A 21,368-nucleotide genomic window follows, 5' to 3' on the forward strand; every position below is an offset into this window, starting at 1 on the left:
CAATGCACATGTGGGTAATTGTACACGACATGCATGCTACAATTCATATTTGATGATCTTAGACCTTTGGACCTCTATTTGGGCTATTTCGGTAACTTGGCAAAAAATCCCCAAACTGGATACACGGTTAGATTCAGCATGTCAAAGAACCCCAAATATCCATAAGGACTTTTGTCTATAAATTTGGAGACCACAAACTTGAAAAAGGGACCAAACATATGAAAATGCATGCATGGTATACATTTGTTATTGAAGGCATGACTGTAACAATATGGTGAAGATAAATAAATATCTTATTCTGGGGTCTCATTGGGGGGGGGGGGTCTGATACCTGCTCCCGCTAATACTATGCAGTTTTAATTTTTGGAAATTTTCCGTGTCCCGCTATACTTTATTTCTCGTTTTCACGACACAATCATTTGACTTTCACGTGTCACGCTTACAAAAAAATCGGCAATTCAGCGTCACGCTTATACCCCAACGCGACCCACTATTCTACTCTTTTCTGACTCATATTAAGCCCATTATAAATATCTTTAAAAAGTGTGATTTTGTCCCGTCTCATTTCGGTTTGAGCCACAGATAGATAAGATGTCATATGTGACAATGAGGCAACTCTCCATCCGAGTCACAATTTATAATAGTATACCGTTATACTTCAAAATACGGTCTTCAACATGGAGTCTTGGCTGACACCGAACAGCAAGTTATAAAGGGCCCCAGTGTAAAACCTTTTAAACGGGAAAACCAACGATTCAATCTATATCAAGATGTACTTAGTTAGTGGTGAAGTGTCATGGAAATGGATAAAAAAAAAACAAGAAAATGGAAATTGAAAAAAAAAAAAGGATAAAGATCCCTATACGATTTATAAGAAATTAAATGGAATACATTTGAAATAAATGTTATTTCTATTGAATTTATTTAGAGTGTTTTAAACCCAAGCTTTCCTCCGTAAGTTAAATTTTATCAAATCCGTCTCTTACTTTATCAATTGTTTGAGCAAGTCGGCTAAATTAAGGCTTTACAGCTAATTTCCTAATGCTTGTAAAGCAAAACTTTGGTTTACTTGCTTGCTTTGTTTGTATAATTGTTTTTACAAACTTTTTAAATAAGATTGACATCTTTAAACAATATGTATCGGCATAGTTTAACCTCAATCTAATTTTATCGTAAGGTAAAGGGATGTAACTCATTTTATTTACGACAAAATCGTCAGTCAGAATAATTCATAAACTTTTTTGATTGGCTTATTAATAGGTCGTCAACTCATTTGCATATCATTATAAATTCAAAACTTCTAGTTCACTCACATGTGACCTCAAAGCGGGTTTCGTTAGATCTTCCACGCGATATATCAGAAAACGGGAGCGATGAGAGATCTCTTTTCAATTAGATTGGTTTAACCTGTATTTATATAATTATTATATTTGAATTAAATTGGATGTTATCATAATGGTTGTACAATAAAAAAAAAAAGCAAGCACGCTAACTAAAGTCTTGCTTTACATGCTTAAAAAAATACGCTGTAATAGATAAAAAAATAAATAAATCATACAGTGAAAATGCTCCGCATATACAATACTAATGACTCGCTCCACAGTGAAAATGAAAGAATAGTATCATTATTCGACAGTAAAACATGACTCGCATAAAGAAAGCATCATAGTGGAATTCAGTTCAATATGAAGAAACTGAATGACAGAACCTATTCTACGTTATACAACTTTGATAAATGTGTTGAAATGAATATGTTTTCTGCAACAACATCTTACCTGTTAGTTATAAAATACCTGCACGATCTGTTCGTGAAATGTCCTAAATATTCACCTATTTTAGTATATATTTCACAGCTAATTGGCTTTAGGCGCGAAAAAAAACGTTCACATCTCTTACTTTGTTTTATTAGTATTATGCGTTTCTTAACATATACATTTTAACTTATTTTCTTCATTTTCTTCAAAAATGAATAAAAAAAGTCGTCTGTTTATTCATCTTTCTACATCAGAAATTTCTGGCATATACAATGAAAATGATATTTTAGGATCCGCACTTTACATACACTGAGTATTATTTGGTATGAAGGGGAGCAGATGTAGGCGTTCACAAATCTGACTGTTTCTATGAGCTACCATTCGCATAGATTACAATAAGAATAGAGGTAACAAAAAATAAATATTTTAAGCGAAATGTTTCGTTCGCCAGAAAACAAACTTCTCCTTTTTTGTAAAGGAATGAAATTTAACTTTCAATGAAAACATTCGACATTGTCGGATTTAAGTAGTTAAAATATCTCATTTGGCCAGGAAGAACATAAAGGGGGGTTCAGCTTTCAAGTAATGAAATGAAATAAGAATAAGGAGGAATGTTAAACGCTTAATCGTTTCAGATTTTATTTTCATATTTTAAATGTTGGTTTAAAATGTACAAATCAAAATCAAATTTTCCTGTATTTTTAATACGTTTTTTTAAATAGTGGAGGTGTAGAGTACTCCTTTCTTAATTTTTCCATCATTATTAAGTGGTTGTACTTGTGTTTTAATAAATATTTGTGTGATTTAATAATATATATAAAGTTCGCCAGAACATAAAAATTTATAGATAAACACAGTGCTTGCTTTACCCAAATTGTAAAGTACCTCGCGTCATTACATGATCTCCTAACTCTTGGATTTTTTTTTATATCAAACATCTGTGCATTATCACGAATGCAGTATGACAATTGTTTACTTAACACACAAATTATATATTGACAATTTTAGTAACTTGCTGTTATCTTACCAAAATTACTTGTTTATTTTATTTGGAAATTTTTAAATTTACCCAATTTCACTGAATTAAATATTTAGTTCTTTCCTTTTCTTAACATACTAATTCTTTGTCAATGGAATAACAGAATATTCGGTATTTTTGTTATTTCACTTTTAACAGTTTTTACAATAAGAAATCAACTATTATATGGACGTATAATTACTCACATATAATGTCAATCAGGCTCAGTGGACAAAGTCAAATCAAAGATAAGCAGACTGAATTGAATGGAGAAACTAGTTTTTAATCTTATGCAGGTATTTTTCAATGTTTTAAATCATCTATCGTCATTTTTGATTGGTTGTGATAAGCTTAACTGAGACGAAAAGTAGGAGGAGTAACTATAAGATATCCTGATTGGTTGTTGTGTGACTGCATACAAGTATTAAACAGTTCTTTTGCCATAAAGGAACTAAGTATTGTTTCCTCGACTTGAAGAAAAAGGTATTTTATAAGTGCATGGATTAGCACATGATATAACTGAACTTTGCGTAAAAGAAGCAGATGTAAGCCCAACGCAGTTACAACACAATGTATAACTTAGTCTACTCCATACACACGATTTTCATCACGTGCAGAAATAAACGAATTTCAAATTTACACACAATGATGAGAGCTTATGTTGCCGAATAGATACCTTTGATAAAATAGAAACGTCTGAATAAACAACGTGGATCGAGTCGATTGCCTTATGTTATCCTCGACATTTAAAGAACGTATATGAGTTGAATAATACAAATACGCATAACTTATCATGGTGTTTTTTTTCCGAAATAAGGCATACCAGGTAAACAAAAATCAACATGGCAATACAAAAGAACAGACTCCCTTTAGTTTTCTTTTTCTTCTTTAGGTTTCTAGCGATCCTTCAATTATTGAAGATTATTCGCCGGGCGTCGACTATAAAATTTATAATTTACACTAATTTAGCAACAAAAAATCAAAAATAACAAAATCAAAAAATCATCATAACGTATGTACATTTGAAAAAATAAATTGTGATAAAACTATATACATTTGATAACAGAATAGTTAGGGATAGAATATGGGGATGAGGGCAGATTCTGAGATCATACTCTTGAATCCCTCTACTGTACTGCATGATACTATTTGTTGTGGCAGATGATTCCAATTTATAACTGTTCGTGGATAAAATGAATATTTATAACTGTCTTTAGATGTTTGTATTTGCCTAAATGAGTGTGGATTGCTATGTCTGGTTCTATTGTCAAGTGGGATCAAAAGATTATGTGTAGGAACTGCAACAATTTCATGAATAATTTTGTAAAAGAAAACAAGTCTGTATCGTAAACGCCTAATTTCGAGTGGGTACCAATTTAGGTCTGTCATCATTTCAGTAACTGAGCTGGTGTTATGGAAGCGGTTGCATGAGAAGCGTGCTGCTCTTCTCTGAACTTTTTCAATTTGTTTTGAAAGCAGGTGGCTAAATATTAGATAGTGTCTTAAGGTGGTATGGGAGTCTAAATTAAAAATGATAGAATTTGTTCATACTTTGCCAAAACGTAGTATCTATTGATATATGTTCAAAAATATCATAAAAATGGTAGATCACCGCGCATTTTCTCAAGCTACAGTTCGTGACAAAATGACAAATTTTGTGTATGGATTATACAGAAAAAAAACAACATTATGTGATTAAAAGCTAAACTGAATGATAGAATGGTAAAATAAAATACGAGAAGATAGTTTTTATTGAATAATTTAAGAATATCAAAAGAAAAGATAGGGCTCCGTGCGGTTTTCTTTTAGCTAAAATACAAAATAGCAAAATTCCATATAGATTTCAACAGAAAATGCACTATTTTAGAGTTACCTCCCCTTAAAATATCAATTTAAAAATATTTTAAATCAAGCAGAAATAATCAACAGTTGTAAAAATATTTTGATTTATAAGTTATAATCTAATAAATTTGTTCTTTCAAATGCAAATTCACAATAGTTATCTGCATTCCTGATTCAAATTTTGCTAGCTTGTATAGCCGGGTGAAATGGCTATTCGACTAAATGCAAATCAAGAAGGAAGATTCGCTCCTTAAACTTTTATTTTAGCAGTCCGGCAAGACCGAACAACAAACTCCAAACTAAATGTAAAGTAACATACAAACAATAACAATATATATAAGCACAAGCGATTAAAGGATTAAGCAGATTAACAGATGACAAATTTGAAATAACAATAGATTCAAAGAGTAATTAGTGTCCGACACGTATTTGTAAATTATAGTCCAAACTGTCACAGAGAATAAATAATGAGATAAATAGAGTAAATGCATTTAAGACCTTTGTCCAAGATTATGACACATAATCCGTGTAAAACACTTATGCCTAAATTTACGACAAAGTCTAGAATAATTAAATACATGCAAAACCTAAATATATTAAAACAATTGAATTACTAAAATGTTGTTTTAAAACTAATTTCATTGCACTGTCCAAATAGTCCGGTCATACTTGATTGAAAAACTTAACCTTGAATTCTCTGTTTTTTACAATTCAAGATGGCGAAAAACACCCATACCACCTTAAGGGTATCATTGAACCTCCAAATAATGCTTAAAGTTCTCTGGTAGACTTTTAAGAAAATTACTATTAAATACAGTTCAACCTCGGAACAAGAAAAATCTCATTTTACATGAAAGATGATCTTTTGATTTAGGTTATTTACGTATTTGTATTTCGGATGCGGGTCGAGAACAAGCTGACGATACATTACTGTTTTTTACTTATTTAAAGTGATATTTATGGTAGGTTTGCCTATATTAATTTTTGTTTTGTTTTAGGAAAATAAAAAAAAATACTTGTCAATCAATTCCACGATCTAATGATATTTTGGACACCCTGATCAGTAGTTTTGAACCTACACATGGGTTACGAGTACTGACAATGTGGCCTGTGCCCTTTCAAAATCTTATGTTTCGGACTTAATGAAAGATCATCAACTTATGATGAATTAGCAGAGAAACCGTTTTCTCGTTTAACCTTAAAAATAGGCTATTTGTACATCGATGTTATAATCGCATTCTCAAAATATTTTGATGACACCCAAGAAATCAAGAAAACTCCTTGTGTTGACTGTCGAATTCACTGTGATATCTGTTATATTCGTTTAACAGAAATTAAACAGCCATTCAATATGTTTAATAAAATTTCATAATTATAATATATTTTCATTAAGAACATCGTTATTTTTAACAATTGTATTTTACTTCATAACTTCTGCATTGTGAAGAAAAAAATATTTTCATGGATTGCTAAAGCCATTCAATTTCAAATATAAACTGCCAGATGTTTGCAATACTCCATAAGGCATCTTTTTTTTTTTTTTAAATCCTTCTGAATATAATCGAATTTCTTTTGAATACGGATGTAAGTCATATAGAGGAATGGATGCTGTTCTTTCACAAAACGTGGTATGAAATGTTGTTGTTATCATCGGCATGTTTTCGAGGATTTATACTTTATATAACTCTGCAGTAGTCTAATCTGTCACTTAACCGAGTGAGTCGTAATCACATGTTGACTGAACATGGATTCGAAGTGCGGGTGATGCATGCATAAACATATCCGGTCTCTTTTTGAAAGTTATAGGGACGTATCTATCGATTCACGAAAGGAACGGTTAGGGATGGCTTCTGCCTGTTTCGAAGTACATCGGAAGAAATATTTACACACTTCAGTCGCCTAAATTAGTTTATGTCAAAACTTGAACTTATCTTGGTCAATAAACATTGTTAAAGACGCTAAAATTTAGGAATAAATAGAAATTCATTTGATAAATATAAGAAGATGTGGTATAAGTGCCAATGAGACAACTCTCAATCCAATAACAATTTGTACACAATATATAAAAATATAAAAGGCCCAAAAATAAATAGTATTAAACCATTCAAACATGAATACTATTTTACGCTTTGAATCAAAAATATTAAGATGCAATTATTTCCCGAGTCTGTCTTTCGAAATCAAATAGTTCAATGTCTTCTCCTATTCTATGTAGAAATTGTCGCCATGTAAACCAGTTACTTTCTATAACCAGAGAACAAAGTTCATTAGGTTTTTGTTCTAAAATCATCTGTGCATGTTTCATTGCACAATCGCTATCCATTTTTTTTTGGTTTTTTTTTTTTTGGTTTTTGTCGCTCTTTATATTCTGTCTAGCGTTAACAACTGCTTTTAGATAATCGTCTTTATTGGATTGAGAAAACACGTTATAAATCGGAGTTGGAAAAGGACAAAATACTTTTAAGCAATGACTGCATAATAATCGCGCAAGTCGCCCATTTCCGTTAGAAAATGGATGAAGTGATAAAAACGCAAAAAGCATGACAGTAGCACATTTAAGAGAAAGATCAATTTGTTCTTGTTTATCTTCCTTTGTTGATATTTCCATTACCATTTTGTTATACTCCAAGACTATTGTATCAACTGCCTGAAAGGCAACTTCTTCCGTTGCAAACCATGGATACAAGAAATCTTCTCCATCAAAATTGGTAACTCTTTGTAAAACACTGAATTTTCCAGCATCAGTTTTAGTTTTATAGGGCAAATCACGCATTAGAACTTCATGACATTTCTGTATGCATATCTCGACATCAATTTCACCAATATAACTAGATTGTTCTTCAACTGACAACTCTTTAACTTCATGTTTTAAATGCCTGTAGCCCCGCAGTAAATTTCTAGTTTCGATCATTTTATTGTCTTTCTTGCTGTCTTTATCTGTCGGAAAAAAATTAAAAAAATCTTTAATATCGGCAGTATTTGGTAAGCTGTCTTGGTCGCTCCTTTGTTTTTCACTAGAAGACTCATTACAGTTGCTATGACGTGGAGTGTCGACTGTAGACTCTGGGCATTTTCGTTTTTGTCCAGTTTTTTCAAAGGATTTCAACTCGTCATTGACAACATGTTCAAATTTATCTTTTTCGTCTAATCCTATATTTTCATCTTGTTGAAGTCTGAACAGGAATTCCATCATCATTTCACGTTTTGTCTCGGCAAAGCTATCCTTCTCTGCAGTTCTTTCTTTCTTCGACCATATAGAATAAAAATTGACAATATCTTTTATCATTTCTTCGACCGTAGGTAGCACTTCATATTTTTTGTCTCGTTTTCGCCATAATGGTGTATCAGTAGGCCGGAAATTTAAAAAACGCTGACATGCCATGTCCTCTGGAAAAAAGTAAAATTGTTTAACAATTTCGATTTTAAACTTCAGAAATTATTGAGTGATAATAACATTCAGGTCTGCATCACACAATTGTGTGCTACAAAATCATGTTAAAGTAAAATTTTGCGTCTGGCGTATTAAATTATAATCCTGGTACCTTTGATAACTATTTACCTCTATTTTTTTTATAGATGTTTCATTCTTAAACGACAACACAGGGAATGTAAAATGTAAACTTATTCTATCGATTCATAAGATTTGAACATCGGTAAATCTCCTGTCATTAATTCTCTATATTTATTACATGCTTAATGAACGTTTGACATTACTTTTCTCTTTAGTACCAGTTACTTAGATTCTAACATGAAAATACGGATTTTGTTAAATTAAAGTTTGCTGTTATTAAATTTCGAAATTTTGAACTCAGAAGTATATCACCATCAGAGCTAGCCTTGATTCCTTTCCGGATTCTGATTTCCCTTATTTAAATAGATGTAAGATGTGTGGCTGTAGCATGAGTGCCAATAAGAAAACTCTCCATCCACGTCACAATTTGTAAAAGTAATTCATTGTAGTTCAAAGTACGACCTTAAAAACTGACTTGAATGCTATAAAGGGCCCCAAAATTGACTAGTGTTAAACCAGTCAAACGTAAAAATAAAAAAAAAATCACACATCAGAAACGAAATACACTAAAACACACCCCAGGGATTACGTATTTTAATGTCATAGACATTCATAGAAGACCTGACTTGTGCAATGCAAAAAATAAAAGTATCGACAGGCAGTAGAAGAGTTGGAAGTTAACCTCCGTATAGAAAAATTAACGTGGATGTATATCATTTCCTGACCGGTGTGAGAAAATATTTCTCCTCACTAGTGAAAAATCTGTTCTCGGCAAATGGTTAGTCGAAATTTAATTTTGACGTCTAAATGTGTTGTTTTCTTCTGAATTTTCCTATTGTGACGCTATAAAAAAAAAAGGAAGCAATGTCTGATGACGTCGCATATTAAGAACACAAGGTTCTGAAAATCTTTGAAAAGAAGAATAAAAATCATTAGAGAAACAGATTCCGACATTTTAACTCGTGTACCATGATATTTCTCCTCTCGAGACAGTTAAATTTCAGTTATTTAAAGAGCTCGGCAAGCCTCGCGCTTTAAATAATAAAATTTAATTGTCTTGAGTGGATAAATATCGTAATACACTTGTTGCAGTGTAGGAATCTGTATGTATAAATCCCGTTTGTAAAGAATACAATTTTAGATAATGTTTTAATTTACTGACGACAAAATCTATATTGAAACTATATTCAAAGATTTAATTACAATAAAAATGTGAATGGAAATCGGGAATGTGTCAATCAGACAACAACCCAACCAGAGAAAAGACAACAGCAGAAGGTCACCAGCAGGTCTTCAATGTAGCGAGAAATTCCCGCACCGGAAGCGTCCTTCAGCTGGACCCTATTTACATAGATAACAACAGACTACTAGCAGTTAACTGACATGCCAGCTCCAGATTTCATTTAAACTGATTGAAAGATTATGATTTCATCATATGAATATCAGGCACAACCTTTCCCGTTAGGAGTTAAGTATCATACCATCATAACATAAATGAGAAGAACTTAACCCGTGGCATGCCAACAACTATTTTTTGAATAAACGTGTTTAGCTCCGATGCAAATACCCTATAAGTGAATCAATATTACCCTCAAAATATGCAATCTTTCATGACCTGACAACCGTATCGTTTCGTTAAAATATTCACCACAGCATAGCATTCGTCGATTGTCAATATTTCGATTTGGAATGTACATACATTTTGAAGCGGTGATAATTACTCCACTGAAGCACAACCGGAAGATCCTCTCACCGTTTTCATTGCAGAATCAAATGTTCTGCGTGTGTAGATTAACAGCCGTGAATAAGCATGTTATAAATGTAGAGAATTAATGACCGATGTTCAAATCTGAGGGATCGATTAGAATGACTTCACATTTTACATTCCTTGTGTTATCGTATAAGTATGAAACATCTATGGAAAATAGAGGCAAAATCGGAAGTTTACTTTTGTCTTAATTTTGTAGCACACATTTTTGTAATACAATCACAAACGAGCATCATAATAAATATCAGGGAAACTACATATTCTAGAGACAGTGTGATTCAAATGTTGATACTTAAAATATCCAAAGAAATGTTATAGCACTTTCAAAAGTAATGGCCTCGTATTAAGATATTAAAAGAAAATGTTGAACTTTTTTTATTTCTTAATTTTTATTTATGAAGTGAAAGGAATTGGTTTAAACCTTTATATCAGAATTTTGTATATCTTTTTGTCACCATCTTGATCTAAAGACTAAAATAAACTTATATTTACACCTCCTTCGTATTAATAAAAATAATGGTCAATATTAACTCTTTCGAGCAAGATCTGTTTGTCACAGAAACATTCCTTCCAAAGAAATAAGAAAATTGACATAATGTTATAAGCAATTGTTATCACAAACTAACAAATGAAAATAAAATGCATAATCAAAGGGTTACTTTATGACCCTCGTGGCCTTGTGAACAATCATGATATAGCACAAACTATTGATCTGTCAGCCTTTATCTGCCGAACTAGGACAGCTTTTTTTCCATATTTGTTGTAGGTGCAGGAATTGTTTTATAGAGATTGGGTCAGTTTTATACTTATGCACTTAGTTCTTGAAAATATAATAAGTTAAGTTTTTCATTTTATTTTTCGTTTGAATACGGTTAATCATTACGATCTGAAACTTCAACACAAACATACATAACTCATATACGCAACAAATGTGTCACAAATAATTTCTTAAATACAGTTTCGAAATAACTTTTTATAAAAATGGTTATCAACGTAAAAACAGACTATTGATTTTCTCACTGTTTTTATTTATAAGAAATATTACTGCACGACTGCACCTGTTAAGATTCAATTGATATGAAATTATGTTTAAAGTTCTACCTATGATTCATTGTGTTTTACAGGAATTCTCACATAAAAAAAGTCATTTGCACAAACACGTATACCGACACCCGATACGTACACTGACTGAAAAATAGAGGGACCGTATAAAAATGTTAAAGTATACTGACTGCTTCATTCTAAAAATGTGCGCACGGTCAACGCTTTTATATACACTCCTATGAAGTTACAAAAAAAAGCATTCAATACTTATAATAACGTATATATTTATTTTTTTAGATTTATCATATTTTATTGACATTTGTTAGTTGAAAAACATCAAGTACCGGCACCTTATCTTGGCCTCGTTAACATTAGTAAATAACATATTTATGCAGCTGTTAGTTTTTGTTAGTATTACACATACAATTTTCCATGCTTGAATAAATTATATACCATGTCAGTAATTTCAAAAAATAAGTTTACCATTCAGAGAATCAAAATAATAATCTAATTTAACAAATGCACAGGTTTAAAAAAAAATATAGATATCCTTTATAATGAATCTTGCACATGTACATAATAAGTTATACACACTTTTATGTACAATAGTTATATATACTTAACAGAAGATATATAATATGTTTGATAGACACAACTGTTATAGTTTGGTGCATTGCAGAAAATGATTGCAAAACAAAGGCTGTTTGGATATGAAACACATATACAATATATGTGGAGTCTATTAGTTTTTGTTTGTTTGGTTTTTTTTTTTATGACAGTAAAGGAGTCCAGGGGTTCCAGCCGTTCTCTGCTCTATTAAGTAATTAATTTTTATAAAATATATTTTTTTCTACTTATAAGTTGTCTTTTAAATATGTTTTAGTGCTATTATATTGGTTTGTTTCATTGATAATTTGTTTTTGTAAATGTAATTTTGTTGACAGAAGTATTAAGTTTCTTATATCCTTTTTATCTGTTTTTGTTAGAACAAGGCCAGTTTCATCCCAAGGGTGACTGGGGAATAGAAGTATGGGCACAACTGGGTTTCCTCTAAACGGCAGTGAAACCCTCGCCAAAGTGGGGGTCCGTTTTGCTGTGATGTACAATTTTGCAGCCACGTCCGATCAGAATGGGAACGTTAAATTATATGCCTCGTGTACAGAGAGTGCATGCTTTTTTCACGTTAATAAACCTTGCAACATCTTTTTGAGGTACTAGAACACACCCGTGATCTCACGGGTCCGTGACTGAATTAAAGTATATAACTATGCGCAAGCCTTATTTTAGTATTAGTATTGTCATCTGATAAAGTCATGCCGATTATAAGATACACAGTTTTCTCTGCTTTCAAATCTTTCTGTTTGAACCCGTCGAACTGAAACTTATCAATTATTGGTAATATTTATTATTTGGAAAACAATAGGTCCTGGAATGGAGTCAACAGCATTGTCCTATATTAGTTATAAATAAAGTTGAATTCTTTGTTTCGCTGTTTTACGTCATGCCCACTAACAAATTGAAAACTGTACCTATACGCCTTATTTTTAGTCCAGATTTTTAGTATTCGTATTGTTATCTTAGAAAGTCTTAAAATACTACAATAGGTAACAATTTGACAATTTAGTAGTGTCAACCTTGTGATTATGACCCGTGTATATAGCATATTAATCCTGAATACACCGTTTGGTGGTGCGCCTGTCAGAGGCGGAACGTACAGATAAGGTAATAGGTAACAGGTGAATATACTATTGGTATCGGTATCGGACTCGACCCGGAACTTCTTAATTATTGGCAATTTTAATTACGTGGAAAACAAAAGGGCCTGGAGTGGTGTAATTTTTAATCTACACCTTTGTACTATATTAGTTATACATAAAGTTGAATTCTGTGATTCGTCGTTTTTACGTGATGACGGCTGACAAATTGGACCTCGTAATTTTAGTATTATAGATACCAAATAAAATCAAATCGATATTTAAAGTTAATTCTATTTCTGTCTTCTCAAAGTTAAGGTCTTCCCATAATTTTGATATATATGGACAAGAATATATGATCTATTGTTTTAACCCCCTGCGCACCCAAAATTACACTTATTTGTATCTTTAACTTTCATTTTAAGGAGAACTGGACCGTTTTCTCTCTCTACCTGAAATCGACATATTTCATATTCATTAAAATACGTTTTTATTGCAGAAATAAGACCTTGATATGTGAGAAAATTAGTTATATTATATAATTATACATAATTAAAGTGATCAAAAGTCATAAAATTTCCTCCCTCCTCTAACAAGTCATTGATCAGCCAAACTCTTATTTTTGTCCAATCTTTATATAAAACTGAATGGTTACCAATCTTTATTCCATCATTCTCCCATATGGGGCATGTGTTTATTTGAGAGTTATTTTGTACATTTTGAAGATCTTGCCAAGCATCAAATACTTCTCTAAAAATGGATTATTTAGCTTTTAATATAGACCAAGAAATTGCATCCAATTTTTCTGAAAAGATGAATAGTTTCTACCTCTGCTGCGTCAGCTCAATTTTACGAGATCACTAGTTTTGAATTATTTCTATTTGTTCTTCTTATCCAGGTTAATTTGATACCTTTTATGTAGTTTTCAATATTTATCATTTTAGTCCTCCTTAACAGTGTGAATTGAACAAGGTACGTGTCTCTATTGACTTTATCTGGTTTGTTATCCCAGATAAAGGAAAATATTTTTTCAGTAAAAAGTTTAAGCTTTGTGCTATTTGGACTAGGTATGGACAGAAATAGATGGTTTAATTTTGATATTATAAGTGTTTTTATCACTGTTATTTTTTCCATTGGTGAGAGTAGTTAGTCCAAGTATTTATGACATTTTTAGCTACGATCATGAAAACAAGATTTTTATCCAGTTTTTATTTAATCTACCTGTGCACTTTATTGTCGGACCTCGTGTCATCATGAATGATAAATTTTATTGTGTAAAGTTAATCAAGGAATAACACGAGATTGCAGTGTAGCCAATCAGAATAACGTATTATAATGAAACATGCATCTAATGTAATTATAACTATATAAAAGAACAAATTATTTAATAAAAAAAACGCATTTATTTTTTATGGGTTGGCAAATAGGATGGTTATCCTACAAAGAATGAAATTTAATCTCATAAAATTGAGTTGACGCAGCAGAGGTAGACAAATAATAATTCCGTATTCGGTAGTCAGTTTCACAATCTGAGCTAGAAACACAAAGTGTTTCAAAATTCTAGGAAATTAGTCCTCAACCTTTGTGAATGTTTCTTTTTCCCTACCAAATAGTACTTCAATAGATTATTCTTATGTTTTTTTAATCAACTTTCGAAAATTCCCCCATCATCCCGGAAACCAATCGGACAATAGTTTTAGCTAGTAAATAAATTTTGCTTATATTAAAACAACTTGTCATACAAGGACCGTAGCTCTGCCAAATGAGTTTTTTTTTTGGTTTTCAATTGAGAGGGCAGGTAATTCCTACAGTGGCTGCATGTTCATAATTAAAAAAAATAATCGTCGCAATTGAGAGTTGAGATATAAATTTTACGGAGATGAATCCTGACTTTCAGTGTAAAGTTCTACTAATTTACACAAATACTCACTCTTTAAGACCTTTATAATATACAGATCGGTCAATGCTCATACATGCAGCTTTTAAGCACTATCAACAGATCGTTGGAACTATTTTTTATACAGTATTTAAAATCTAAATTATATAAATATTTTATAAATGCATAAAATGTACACTTTGAGATTGTCCCACCTAAAACATGTCACCTGTTGTCCTAGGCATAGAAATAAGCGGCTGTGGCGATAACTTTCCGAAAATTACTTATTTTAAAAAAATATAACTTTAGTTATATTTATATAAAAGATGTACATTTTTTTTACAAATAAAAGTGACTTGGTGTGAATCATCGTTGGTGTATAGAAAACAAATTGAAATGTAACTCGTTTTATTTAATATATTTTCTTTTACTCCATAAATGGATTGATTATTAAAATTCTTCCTATAATGAAAATATACGTAATAAACAATCATTGGAAATGTAAATATATACCTTAAAGATTATAAATGTACTAATACTTACATTCACATATAATGTCGCCTCGCACAGGTACAGACTGGTTTAAATCATAAACTACTGAAATTTATATTTATTTTGGTATACCAGGCAAAAACACTATTTAATTTGTTTTTTGCACATGCGTATTTATTTATCTCAAACGTCTGGGTCACGATATTTCTCAAGAGGGCGCTTGATCGTTACGGAAACGATACTTATACTTAACAGATAATTGATAAATAGGGAATTCTCAACATTTTACGAACGAACGAAACTCTATGAACGTTACATAAACAGCAGTAAGTTTGTTATAATAAAATCCATAATAAATGTCTACCAATATTGCAGTATGTTAAAAGACAACAGTTAAACATTTAAATGTTCTTTTTGCAACCTTGTATTTTATTTTTGTGGTTAAGCATCAGTGTTCCAATTTATTTTCTGGATTATTATAAGGCTGACTTCATACAGGAACTTCTTAGGAAGGAAGATAAGAAGTTAGCAACTTCCTTTAACTCTTCTTTCCGCTATGTAGAAGATGTTCTTTCACCAAATAATTCAAAGGTTGGTGACTATTGTGAACGCATCTATCCCATCGAATTAAAGATAAAGGATACAACAGATACAGTTAAGTCGGTCTCATATCTTGACTGACAACGAGGGTCGGTTGAAAATATAACTTTACGACAAAAGAGATGATTTCAGCTTTACAATTGTGAACTTTCCATTTTTAAGTAGCAACATTCCAGCAGCACCTGCATACGGGGTTTACATCTCCCAGTTGATACGATATTCCCGTGCTTGCATTTCCGATCATAATTTTCTTGAAAGAGGGTTGCTGCTCAAAAGGAATCTATTAAACCAAGAGTTCCAAATGGTGAGTTGACATCATCCCTTCGTAAATTTTACGGACGCCATCACCAGTTGGTTGACCTTTATGGAATAACGTTGTGGAGGTTAAAAGTAGGATATTTTCGCTAATATAAACAAATACGTCTGTTCAGCCATAACTTTAAATAACAACTCAAAGAGCCCACGGCGACGTCACTGAAGTCGCCAATGTCGCCAATGGTAATGTTCAAAGATCTACAAACTTAGGAACGTCGTAATCCCGCGGTAATCTCGACATACTGGGAGCCGCAAAAAGTGCAAATTATCTAAAATTTCACAGTAACTGTCCATATTTGTAAATAAATCAAATTAAAAAAGTCTCTATCTCCATGAATGAACTGAATTGAATTAACTAAGTTCTTGTTCACATAAATGAAAAAATTGAATTAACTTTGAAAGTCCTTTTGAAAATTGTTAATCTTCTTCATCATTTTCGTCTACATTGGTTGTCCACTTTCGTATCCTCTCCCGGGCCTTGATGCTCGCATTTCGTTTCGGTCTAGTACTTCTTTGCGTTGTGTCTTCATTTTGCTCGTCAGTGTGATCGCTTGTAGCATCCGAATGTGTCCCCGATACCTCCAACGGAAATAGTTTAACGATTGTTCGGGATGTCTTACCATTGCTCGTCTGTATCCGTGCTGCCCGTATATGTCCATCATTGCCTCTGATAAGTTCATTAACTATACCCAGTTTCCAATTGACTCTAGGCGATTCATTATGTATTTGAACTATGTCTCCAATTTGAATAGATTGTTCGTTTTTTCCTAAAGTTTTGTGAAATTCGCGCAATGAACTTAAGTACTCGGACTTCCATCTGGTCCAGAAGTGTTGTATTAATAAAGTTTGTCTGTGTGCACATTTGTTGAGTTCTTTATGATTCATATAGGTTGGATCGTTGAATTCTAATGTCTATCTGCAGATATGGCAGCATTGATATTCTTCTATCATACAAAAGATGAGCGGGGGTTAACGTCTCGCTATCTCTGATATCTGATGAACAATATGTAAGTGGCCTGTCATTTAAAATTCTTTCTATTTCTGTCACGACAGTCTGTAGAGTTTCCATACTAACTTGAGTTCTTCCAAGTGACTTTTTTAAGCATGTCTTTGTTAGCCCAATAAGTCTCTCCCAGAATCCACCATACCAAGGTGCGCGTTTTGGTATGAACTTCCATTCTATTCCTCGTATAGACAACGTTTCTTTTAGTGTTGCCGATTCACATAATCTTTTTAGTTCCCCTGCTCCTGCAATGAAAGTAGTTGCATTATCTGATATAAGTGTCGTAGGTATTGATTTGCGGCTTACGAAACGCCGGAAAGCTTGAACAAACGAATGTTCGGTTAGCTTCGGTACCACCTCTAAATGAACGGCTCTGGTAGAAGCGCAGGTAAACAGGCATATATATGCTTTTGTTAATTTCTATTTTCGTCTCTTACAAGTAATGCTCTTGTAAAGTCCACTCTAGTGACTGTAAAGGGGGGTGTTTCCTGTAACCTGATTTTTGGTAAAGGTGGTGGGTCTGGTGCAACATACGATTTTCCATTCACTTTGCGGCAAATAACACATTTGCGGAGTAATTTCTTTGCATACTGTCCAAATAGTTGGTATCCAAAACGTTTGTCTAATATAGGTGACTGTAGCATTCATTCCACTATGAAGTAATTTTTCGTGTGCGTCCAATACAATAAGTCTAGTTAACGGATGATTTGCCGGTATAAGATACGGAAATTTTGCTGATTCTGGAATTGGTGCGTTGTGTATTCTACCGTTACATCTGATGAGTCCGGATTCGTCTAAGAAAAGTCCCAATTGTCGGACTCAGGGTACTTTATTTGTGTTTCTGTGTTGTGCTCCTCTCATATATGACATCTCATCTGTATACGTAGACTCTTGACAATCTATAATCCAAGTATTTACTGCTGTTTGAATTTCATTGACCTCCAGTGGTCCGCTTTTTCTGGAAATCCTATCACGTCTACAGTTGCGTATAAAACGGATGACATACGCGGTAATACGTAATAACTTCATGTAAGATCCATAGTTCGAAATATCCAATATGTTTTTTATACTGCCTAGACTATTTTGGTGCGTCATATCCAAGTTGTGTAATTCCTCTTCATTTTCTCTGTCATCTACCAGTGACGTTTTTTGCGCTATTTAGTTCAGGCCATTATGTACTATCTGTTAACCAATGTGGTCCTTTCCGCCAAAGTACACTCTGGTCAAATTGTTCAATTGTAAGTCCTCTTGTAAGAAGGTCTGCCGGGTTGTTATCAGTAGGGCAATACCGCCATTTGTATGGATGCGTCAATTCTTTTATTTCCTTCACTCGATTAGCTATAAAACGTTTCAAAGTCTTCGTAGATGTTAGCCAATGAAGAACAATGCTGCTATCTGACCAAAATACAATTTTTGGATGATTAAGTGTTGAATGAAGATGTGAAGCTAGTCGTGCTCCAATTATTGCGGCAATAAGTTCAAGTTGTGGGAGGGTTAAACATTTGACTGGTGCTACTCTGGTTTTCGCCATTACTACAGTTGTTTCGTTTTCGTTACTCAAATAAGCTGCTGCGCCGTACGCCTTTGGACTTGCGTCTGTAAATACATGAAATACTAATTCTGTTGATGCTGATGGCTTGCTAAAATAATATCGAGGAATAGTGAATTGTATTGCCTTTTCCAAATCTTTGGTCAAATCTATCCACGTAGTCTTTAGGAAGTACACCACTAATCGATGGTCCCATTGCTTTCTATGTTAAATTCCTCCGTTTCAAGCAGGCACACCTCTTTTATTTTAAGTTCAAATAAAGTGGCAATCATTGCATTTCAAAGCAACACTCTATGGTGTCATGTACTGAAAAAATCAACATACCTTACATAGCATATAAGAAAGAACTGGTTCCCGGAACTTCAGATGTACCAAAACAGGTACTTCAGATCTGACAAACAGACAAAATGTACCCTCTTTTTAGAATTTGGTGCAGTTTTTTTAATATTCGAAATTAAAAGTCCAAAAGTGTTCTACAATGATCACCAGTCCTTCAGCTTTCATTTGATACCTAAAATACCTAAATATTCTACTTATTTTGAAAGTTACACTCATGCGTAGGAACTATTTTGTGTTAAATATGTACTACTTTCTGGTATGTGATTTCTGGCCGCGCCTGAATTAGTGGTGGTACACCTATAACAGAACCAAAGTTGCTATATTGACTTGAGAATTACTTTATTTCATTCTATGATCTATTTCAAGCAATAAAAAACATAGAAGGCTACCATAAGAAAAACAAAAAAACTTGAAAAATCATGAGATTAGTTTGACCAAGATCTATTTTGTTCCATAAACAAGTCATAAAATACATGTTTTATTGATTTCAATCAGAAAAAAATGCAAAAATGAGAACTTGGAGTCAAGTCTTAACTGAATGCATGTTGTATGACCATAAAAGGCTAACATACTTGAGTATGCAAATTTAAGAGCTTAAATTTCCCATAAGCAGGACGGTTGACCCAAAAAAGATATTAAGACATGATTACTAACATCATATTTGACTTATTTTCATTGGAATAGGTACAACTTCTAAAAATTGGATATCTGGTGATTTTCTGTAATAGGAAGTACACCACTAATTCATGGTCCCATTGCTTTCTATGTTAAATTCCTCCGTTTCAAGCAGGCACACCTCTTTTATTTTAAGTTCAAATAAAGTGGCAATCATTGCATTTCAAAGCAACACTTTATGGTGTCTTGTACTGAAAAAATCAACATACCTCACATGGCATATAAGAAAGAACTGGTTCCCGGAACTTCAGATGTACCAAAACAGGTACTTCAGATCTGACAAACAGACAAATTGTACCCTCTTTTTAAAATTTGGTGCAGTTTTTTAATATTCAAAATTAAAAGTCCAAAAGTGTTCTACAATGATCACCAGTCCTTCAGCTTTCATTTGATACCAAAAATACCTACATATTCTACTTATTTTGAAAGTTACACTCATGCGTAGGAACTATTTTGTGTTAAATATGTACTACTTTCTGGTATGTGCTTTCTGGCCGGGCGTGAATTAGTGGTGTTACACCTTTTAATTATCTGGTATAAGTTCGTCCCAATCTAATCCACATTTCCATAACTCTTGTATCAGGATTTTCGCTCTAATTGTAACCGGACTAAGTAAGCCGAGTGGATCATAAATCTGTGAAGAATATTTCAAAACTTCTCGTTTAGTAACATGTTGAAGTAGTTCTGGTGTAGGAATATCACGCTTAGGGTAAAAAATCTCGTCCCTTCGACTGTTCCACAACATTCCAAGTATTTTGGTATACTTATCCGTATCTAGGACGTTTTCGTCTTTAGCTAATTCTAGTTATTTAGCACTGTTTGAACTCCATGATCTCAAGTTGAATCCAGCTCCAGCCATCAAGCTTCTTGCTTCTTTGAAATACGTAAGTAAATCTTTCTCTTTGTTCATACTAGACAATATGTTATCAACATAAATATCTCTTTCTAGAATTTAAGCTGTTTCACTGTTTCAGAATTGTTTCAAATGTTTCTGTATTGTGGCGTTGAGTATAAAAGGTGAAGACGTCGCTCCAAATAACAGTGCTTTGAACCTATAAGTTTTCAACTGACTTCCTGGATTTGTAGGGTCACTAAGCCATAAAAATCGGGTAACATCTCTATCTTCTTCGCTCAATCCAACATGTAAGAAAGCTTTCTCAATATCAGTACATGTAGCAAACTGGTTGGCTCTAAACTGTACTAGGAGTTTTGTCAAATCATTTAATTTTGATGGTGTGTCCATCAGACAATCATTTAGACTTGGATGACTTAGTGATTGACGACAACTGCAGTCGTATACTATTCTTATAGGAGTTGTGCTAGATTCCTTGTGTATAGGGTGGTGTGGAATGTAATGAATTTTCCCACCTTTTTGTTCTTTATCTTCTACTGTCTCAACAAATCCTCTGCGTTCCTGTTCGGCAATTATATCTCCATACTTCTTTAGTAGTTTAGGATCTTGACTAAGTTTCTTAATAACGTTCTCTGTTCTTCTTCTTGTGACTGTATAGTTTGATGGTAGTTCGTCATGTTCCTGTTTCCATGGCAATTTTGCAAAGTATTTGTTACCTCTGAGTTCAATCGAAGTGTCTTGATATGTTTCCAAAAAATCCGTATCGTCTTCGTCTGTTTCCTTTGAGTTAATACCAATCTAAATCATGCTCCTCCGTTTTATGAGAATTAAGAATATTGAAAATGCTAGTACCCATCAACGAGTTATACCTCTTGTCGCTTACTGGACCGGAAAGTAAGAAACCTAACTTTGACCTCACGGCGGTTGGACCATTTCCTCGTATGACTTCATCCTCGACTAGGTCCCAGTAGTAGTCAGCTCCGATCAATAACGATATTTCGAAAGACTCTTCTTGTGTTACCGGATGTACTAACT

General features: G+C 32.9%; 1 protein-coding gene across 1 annotated transcript; it reads right to left on the reverse strand.

Annotated features, from left to right (window-relative positions):
* Positions 1 to 5,955: 5,955 nt before the first annotated feature.
* LOC134722599 (uncharacterized) lies at positions 5,956 to 15,162 on the reverse strand. The gene is made up of 2 exons (XM_063586219.1): positions 15,051 to 15,162; positions 5,956 to 8,001 (listed from the first exon to the last, which is right to left on the reverse strand). The coding sequence occupies exon 2, from the start codon at positions 7,994 to 7,996 to the stop codon at positions 6,758 to 6,760; it is 1,239 nt and encodes a 412-aa protein (XP_063442289.1). The 5' UTR covers positions 7,997 to 8,001; positions 15,051 to 15,162; the 3' UTR covers positions 5,956 to 6,757.
* Between the last annotated feature and the right edge of the window lie 6,206 nt (positions 15,163 to 21,368).

This window comes from Mytilus trossulus, chromosome 1 (assembly GCF_036588685.1).
Source record: "Mytilus trossulus isolate FHL-02 chromosome 1, PNRI_Mtr1.1.1.hap1, whole genome shotgun sequence".
Taxonomy (NCBI): domain Eukaryota; kingdom Metazoa; phylum Mollusca; class Bivalvia; order Mytilida; family Mytilidae; genus Mytilus; species Mytilus trossulus.